This window comes from Myotis daubentonii, chromosome X, assembly GCF_963259705.1.
Source record: "Myotis daubentonii chromosome X, mMyoDau2.1, whole genome shotgun sequence".
Taxonomy (NCBI): Eukaryota; Metazoa; Chordata; class Mammalia; order Chiroptera; family Vespertilionidae; genus Myotis; species Myotis daubentonii.
In genome coordinates, this window is record NC_081861.1 from 120,584,475 (window position 1) to 120,592,856 (window position 8,382).

Consider the following 8,382-nt stretch of genomic DNA (forward strand, 5'->3'; position numbering starts at 1 on the left):
TTGGCTTATGGTGGGGTGCAGAGCAGATTTTTGTGGATGACCATCTGCTCTCCCATACTGCCGGCAGTATTGGAATTAATACTCATATATGATTCAACCCTGTCTCTGATGAATTGGCTCAAGTAGTGACAAGAAGCAGCCCAGACCCATTGATTGTCTTGTTATAAGAGTGCTTATACAAGAAAAGATTCGGTGTACCTGTTTGTCTCTATTGTCATTGAAGAGTCAAAGTATTTCCTATGAGCCAATGCAATTGCATATGCAATATAGATTGTTTGTGGGGATGCTCTAGTGTTTTAAAACTCCCCGAAGCATTAGAAAGTTTGATGAATCTGATGAAAAGCATTAAAGTGATCATTAAGTTATAGGGAAAAAGGGTGAATATTTCAGACATTGAACAGCATAACTTCCCCCTCCCCTGCAAAACATTTGTTGAAACATTTGGTCAAATCCATGTCTATCACTTCTACCAGGTGCAAGTAAATCCAGCACTACTAATTTGGAGCTGAATTCAAGATTTAAAAAAATACTATATGTATATCATATTTCCAGTTTGGTTATATTAAAATTCCTGAACAGTGAGGCTGGGCTTTGGGAGGCACAATGGTGACCAAGGAAGATCCTTGCTCTCTCAAATTCTTTTTGCTTTCACTATCTGGCATCAGGAGTCTCCTCATGTATTGTCTTTTTCATTAACAACCTTAAGGGAACATGACAGACACTTTTGGAAAGGAAACTCACATTCTTGGGTTCAAATATTAGGAATGACTCTAGGAAATTTACTTATTTTTTTTCCTAATCTCACTAATTTTTGTGAAATGAAGATAGTAATAGAACCCTTGGTGTGAGGATTGAATGAAATAGGCAAGTAAAGTGTTTATCACAGTGCATGGGGCATAGTAAACCTGTAGTAAACTTTCATCATTATTATTCTTGGGGAAAGGCTATTGTCAATCCCTCTAATTATGTTTATTTGGAAATTTCATAGATCTGCCCTGTTTATGAGCTATAAAGCATTTCCTGAAAAAAATGTACTGTTCTACTTTTCTGTTACGTAAAAGTAGTACAAAATGAAAGGCGCACCTAGAATTTAAGAAAAAAATGTGGTCTATGATATCAGAGGCCATTTCAGCCTGGGAACACTCAAAGAACATAGTGAATTTATGGTGGACTCAAGAGGGTCTACGTTTGTCCAAGTGGTCAGAAGAATTTTACAATGCGAATGACTGTGGCTCACCATTGACAGGAACTTGGGAATAGAGTCCCTGATATTTTCAATGATGGTATGACTCTGAAGTACAACCAAACATCTAGGAGAGGATTTTATAGAATCGAATGAAGCCAGAGACATGTGGCACATATTTGGGCTACATTTAAATAGATTCTGGAATGAATACTTAGGAGAAACATTCTTCTTCTCACTTAACTTAGATCTCTTTTGGATTTTGGTAAAATTTGGCTCACTGGTGTGCTGGATGCATTAAATAAAAGACACTGCACTTCAGAATTCATATACTACAAATAAGTAATTTATCTTCTTTGGAAGCAAAAGCACATTTAGTTATATGACATTAATAGTCTTTTTTTAAAAAAATGGTACCAGTTTGATAAATTAGTCACCCATTGAGGGTTCTGATTTCTATTTGAATTGAATTCCAAGTTATCTAGACATCAGCAACTTAACTCTATGATTTAATCCCACTACTTCCTGACATCCTGCTTGCTGAGGTCAAAATAGTGAAGTAGCTTTCATGAAAACTCTAATGAAAAACATTATCTTTATCCTTTTAGTAATGATGATTCTATATTTATCTGAAGATTCATATTATAAAATCACTGGGAAAATATATTTAAGAAATTTGCCTGAATTTTATTTTGATTTGCATTTCTGCTTCTAACCCTAATCCCCAGCCTTAATTAATTCATCTTCATATTCTGTTAGAACAAAACTGCATGGTATATATGTTTCTCAATTGATGGGTCTTTCTATGTACACATTTTCTTTCCTTAACTTCCAATGATCTCTCTCCACTTATATTTAAAACAAGGTTTTACAGATAACTAAAAAACCACTTGCTATCTTTAGAGATGTTCTTATGTAGCTTTTCTTTTTGGTTAACATGAAAAAAAAATGAGGAACACTGTGTGATAAACACTATAAAGAAAATAATCTGTTAATTATCCTGGGCTTTAGGGTATACTAGTACTTTTACTGTATGTGGTAATGGATGGAAGTGGAGGTGGGAAACTTCATAGAAGCACTCAACTCGATAAAAAGATAACAATAACCTCAGTGTGAAATTATAATATCCTTCTTATTATTTCAGTTAAATTGGAACTGGAATTGAATTATCAATGCGTTTGTGTGGTATAGGCAGTGGTCAGCAAACTGTGGCTCGTGAGCCACATGCGGCTTTTAGGCCCCTTGAGTGTGGCTCTTCCACAAAATACTGACTTCTGCGCATGGGCCACGAAGTTTCAATTGCACTGTACGTGTGCGCCCGCACGTGGTATTTTGTGGAAGAGCCACACTCAAGGGGCCAAAGAGCCGCATGTGGCTTGCAAGCCACAGTTTGCCAACCACGGGTCTAGGGAATTAATGATGATAAAGAGTGCAACATCTCCCTCAGTGGGAAACTACTGTCTTCTGAGACTTTAGTTATTTGAACTAAAGTATGCAAATGAATATTTATGACTGGATAAATACCACTTACTAATCACTATGTTATTAAATTCATGCTCATATAATCTATAATAATAAAATAATAATATGCAAATCGACCAAACGACTGAAAAGCAGAACGACCATCTGGACGACCTTCTGGACCACCACGCTATGACACCCACTGGCACCAGGCCAGCCAAGGCTGGTGTGATAGGATTGGTCGGGGGCCTGGCCATCACCCCATGATCTCCCTGCAGAGGGAGGCCTAGGCCACCGGCCAGCGGGCAATCAATCGGGGTGACTCCATGATCACCCCAATGAGGGAGGTCCAAGCAACCAACCGGCAGGCTGTGGCAGGTGGGCAGGGCCTCCCTCTATGGGGCACGATCAGTCGCCCTGAAGAGGGAGGCCCAGACTACCCCATGGAGGCAATGCAGCGGGTGGGCGGGACCTCCCTCTGCAGAGGCTATCCATCAAGGAGCCCTGGCCAGGTGGGTGGGCCTACCTCTTTGGGGCAATCAATCACGGGGCTCCCAGACTGTGAGAGGTCACAGACCAGGCTGAGGGACGCCCTGCCCAGTGCACAATTTTCATTCACTGGGCCTCTAGTATCCTATATAATAAAACCCTAATATGCAAATCGACCGAACAGCAGAACGCTCAACACAGGCGCTGCCTTCTAGAGGGAGGTGACTGGCAGCTGTGATCAGGGGGTGGGACCAGCCAGTGTCAGTGGTCAGGGGGCAGGGCCAGCCAGTGGGCAGCGCCAGGATGCCAGCCAAGGTGGTGCCAGCGGGGGCCTCCTGATCACCCTCCCCACTGGTCACCCCACAGATGGCCCTGATCACTGGCCAGGCCTAGGGACCCTACCCTATATATTGGGAACACTCTTAGATTTAAAAATTAAAACCTGACAGGGCTACTCTAACACTTAGAAAACAGGATGATGCAGCAATGACATGCATGGACTCTGGCTTGCACATTTTGTGGTCAGCCCTGATTCTGACACTTATAACTGTGTGACAAAGCCAATTAACTTCTCTCTGCTTCAGTTTTTCCACCCATAAGATGGGGAAAATGGTACTACTGCCTCAGAAGGATCATGTTATGTGCTACTTTTTATAATCAGGGCAAAAAATGTAGCTGCCCATACAACAGCAAGATGCCTTTCACCTGTATGAAAAGTATGGCCACTGGTGCATGCAGCATCCCGGATTGTGAGAGGGATGTCTGAGTGCCGGCTTAGGCCTGACATCCCCCAAGGGGTCCCAGATTGTGAGAGCACGCAGGCTGGGCTGAGAGTCACCCCCCCATGCATGAATTTTGTGCACTGGGCCTCTAGTACTTTATTATAATAAATGTGCAAAATGTTTCACTGAATTCTGTATTTGCATAGCAGATTTATATTTATTCCAAAATATTTTACCCTTTAGTTCACTTACATAAACTTTTTTCCATTTAAGATTAAATATAAGGACAGGGGGATCAATAAAGAAGTGGTTTAAAACCTTAAAAACATACCTCCGTCTCTTTTAGTTCCTTCTCTAATGTATTAATTTTAATTCTGAAATGAGCAGTTAGAGACACTAAGAAGGTTGAAATTGAATGAGTTCATATGTTCTTTGCATCTTCTCATTTTTTTGCTGTTGCAATTAGTACTATGTTAAAATGCCTTCAAAGATAGAGAGCTGGAAATACTGATTCACTTTTGATATTTGCCTGCACACTTTTAAAAGTAGCATTCTTTCTTTTATTTTTCTTTTGGTAAAATATCTGCTTTTCATTTTCCTAATAATAGCTTATGAGTTCTTTATTTCTTCTCACTACTTAACTATGTTGTCAGGCTAAGCTGTGCCTCACATAGGTCTCAATATTCAAAACTTCCCATTTTATCACATTATCTTTACTGATTGTATTTCACTGACTCCCCCCCCCCGAATAGTTTAACAGCGTTTTCCTATTCTCCCCAAAATTAGTCTCATTTATTCATTGTTTCATTGTAATCTCCCTCAGAAATAACCCCTTATTATTATCTTGTCCCAGCAGAAATCAGGGCTGAAGCAGAGAAAGCTCACACACAATCTAAATTATCAGTGATTATCTCTGTTCCCCAACCTGTAGCTAATTTGATCTTAGAAGAAGTTGGGTTTTTTTTACTGACTTAATGTGTGCTGGATATCTCAAACATTTTTAAAATTATTCCAATAAAGTTATTCTATCAAAATTTGTTGCCAATTCAGAGGGTTTTAAAAAAATCTTCATTGTTGAAAGTATTACATATACTTTTTCTCCCATTGACCTTTCCCAGCCTTCCTTTGCCCCCCACCCCAGGCCTTCACCATCCCATTGTCTGTGTCCATGGGTTATGCATATATGCATACAAGTTCATTGGTTGATCTCTTCCCACCCTCCCCTGCCTTCCCTCTGAGGTTTGCCAATTTAGAATTTTGTGTGTGACTTTAAACAGGCGGTAGATGGTTCATTCATTCCCAACTCCATGTTGTTCACTAGGCTACAGGGGGCAGTTAAATGGGATATGGTAAAAATAGCACTGAAGGCCCTTGATTATTCTGAAAGCCCTGTTTGCTTATCTGAGACGTGATCTCATTCAAACTCTCCCACTTCACTTCAAGTTGTCTTTTCTATAAATATCAATGCCCCTTGGCTATCTTATTAGCCCATTAAGTTCCTATTAATTCCAAATTTATATATCAAAGTATAGACCCTGGATCAGCATCAACAGCAATGTCTGGGAACTCATAAGAAATGCATATTTTTGGGTTCCACGCCACCCCCCACCCCGACTTCCTGAATCAGAAACTCTAGGGGCAGGGGTGTCAATTTGTGTGTTAACAAGCCTTTTTGAGAAACACTGTCAGGTCTTATGCTTCTTATTATCCACATTGCATAGCATAGTATCTATAGAGAGTTAAGTACTCAATATTACATACAATGATAACTTCAGTTTTTTTAAGTTTTATTTTATTTATTTTTAAATATATTTTTTATTGTTGATAGTATTACAGATATCTCCCATTTTCCCTCCTTTCCCCCCCTCCTCCCAGCACCTACCCACTCTCAGGGCTAAAATGAGTTGGGGAAGGGGGAAAGAGGAGATAACTATAATATTATCAACAATAAAAAATTTATTTTTATTTATTCATTTTTTAATATATTTTATTGATTTTTTTACAGAGAGGAAGGGAGAGGAATAGAGAGTTAGAAACATCGATGAGAGAGAAACATCGATCAGCTCCCTCCTGCACACCTCCTACTGGGGATGTGCCCGCAACCAAGGTACACGCCCTTGACCAGAATCGAACCTGGGACCCTTCAGTCCACAGGCCAATGCTCTATCCACTGAACCAAACCGGCTAGGGCAAAAAAAGTTTATTTTAAAAAAAAAAAGAATGACAGGAAAAAAAAAAAAAGCTGCGGGACATTTACACTATGGAATACTGTGTAGCTGTTAAAAAGAAGGATCTCTTACCCTTTGGGACAGCATGGATGGACCCGGAAAATATTAATGCTAAGTGAAATAAGCCAAACTGAGAAAGACAAATAATCACGTGATCTCACTTATTTGTGGAATCTAATGATAACTTCAATTCTTTTTTTTTTCTTTAAGTAGGTGTATTTTTAAATAACTTCCAAGATACACATATTTTTTCCTTTAAAAAACATCTGTCAGAGCAGTTTAGTTCTGTTTTGCTGGTCATTCTTGTGGTCCCGAGCCCCCTGCACTCAAGGTGGGGACTGTTGGCCTGTCTGGTGGGGCCAAGACCCCAGCTCAGTGGCTCTACCCCATCTTTCCACAGATCATGCAGGGCCGCATGTGAGCTAACGTCCATTTATTTCAAAGCAGTAATAATTTAAAATTATAAAAACCTTTCCACTGTTGAACATGTAGAGGGTGAGGTTAGAGACAAATGGGACAGGGGATGTTGGGGACGCCTGAGGGCGACATATGCCCTGCGTCCCTCTGTGCCCAGCCCCTCAAGGGACATCCCTGGGGGAGGGCCGGGCTTCCTCCACAGCCTGGAGGCAGTGGGTCCTCCGAGCCTCTGCCCACAGCTGGGGGCACAGCTGGCACCGGAGTCCATGGGAGCCATGGTGGTGTGAGAGCTGAGGCAGGTGGGGGCACCTCCTGGGCTCTGGGATGTCCATGTCCCCCTGCCCACAGGGCCTGGTGCTGGCCGGGGTCCTGTGCTTACTCTGGGGACTGGTGGGGGGACTCAGGAGTTGCTTGCTGGGTTCTCATTGCTGGGCGAGCTGGAGGAGGAGGACGATGATGATGATGATAAGTTCACGGGGGTCATGACTGGGGGGTTGGTGGCCGTGTTCTGTCCTGTGAGGCTTTTTCGGCAGACAGGGCAGCTGTCATGCTGCTCCAGCCAGGGCACAATGCAGCCGTCATGGAAGAGGTGGTTGCAGGGCAGCTGCCGCACACGCTCACCCAGCTCGTAGTCGTCTTTGCACACAGGGCACTCCAGCCCAGAGCCTACGTGTTCCTCGGTGACAGTGACGGTGGGGAGGGCCTGGATTTTCTCTTTGTCTGCGGGTGGGGGGCCTGTGTTTTCAAACTGATTGAGGAGCTGCGTGATGATCGCATCCAGCCCGTTGGCCCCCCAGGCGTAGTCCATCGGGTTTGAGTGCAGGACACCCCGGGGGCCCAGGCCCAGGTTGGGGATTGTGGCTGGAGTGATGATGCCATTGACCAGCTGCTGGATGATTCCTTCCAACGTGGGGATGCCTTCGTGCCGGCCGGTGGCCCTCCTTGCAGTGAGGCGGGCTCGGGTCGGGGCTGCTCGGGGCTGCCATACGGGTGCCGGGACTGCTGCTCTCTCTCCCGCCGGCTCTCGGGGTCCCTGCCATTGTCGGCCAGCGCCCCTGGGGGGAACGTGGGGATCTCAAAGCTGTCGTCAAAGATGCCGAAAGCAGACTGCCCGTAGCCCTGCGGCAGCGTGAAGAGGTGTTGGTCCACATTCTCAAATGGCTGCCTGCTTTGGTCTGTGGGGGCTGTGGAGGGAGCGGAACCGTTCTCTGTACTCCTGGTTTCTTCCGGAAGCTCCTCGATGAAACCAGACTCACATCGTGGGCAGATGTAATCCGGCAGACGCGGCATGATCTCGACTGAGCAGCAGTGGCAAAAGTACCGTCCTGGCTGCGGCGACGCCTCAGCCATGGCGGCCGCCGCCGCCTCCTCCGCGCCGCCCGCCCGCCCACCGCGCAGCGTCCGTGGCGGCCGTTTGCTGCTCTCTTGCCAGCCATAACTTCAATTCTTAATCCCCCCTTACATTCATGTCCTTTACCATGGGATTTTGCAGTTCTTCTTACTAAAGATGCATAGTCTTTTCCCACCCCTTGAATCTGTACTGATTTTATGACTTGCTTAAGCCCATAGTAGTTTATGGTGAAAGTGATTGTATATCAGTCCTGAGTTTAGGCCTCTAGAACCATTGGATATTTATTTGCACCTGCTCTCTTCTGTCACTAAACTGAGTTGCTACAATCATCCAAGCTGAGGACAGTTTAGATCTTCAGACGAGGTCAGCAGGTAACTCTAGACATGCGAACAATAAACACTGTTGTAGACCACTGAGGTTTTGCGGTGTTTGTTTTGAAGTGTTATTGTAGCAAGTTAGTTCTTGCTACCTCTGTACAATGAATTAAAAAATCTAAACTTCTACCATTATCTGTGTCAGCCTACATCAAAC

At 43.7% G+C, this 8,382-nt stretch overlaps 1 protein-coding gene across 1 annotated transcript; it reads right to left on the bottom strand.

Moving 5' to 3' along the window:
- Positions 1 to 6,501: 6,501 nt before the first annotated feature.
- Positions 6,502 to 7,887, bottom strand: LOC132225208 (E3 ubiquitin-protein ligase RNF126-like). Its single transcript, XM_059680499.1, is given in 2 exon segments — positions 6,502 to 7,461; positions 7,464 to 7,887. Coding segments are annotated over 2 exon segments (948 nt in total). The 5' UTR covers positions 7,851 to 7,887; the 3' UTR covers positions 6,502 to 6,900.
- Between the last annotated feature and the right edge of the window lie 495 nt (positions 7,888 to 8,382).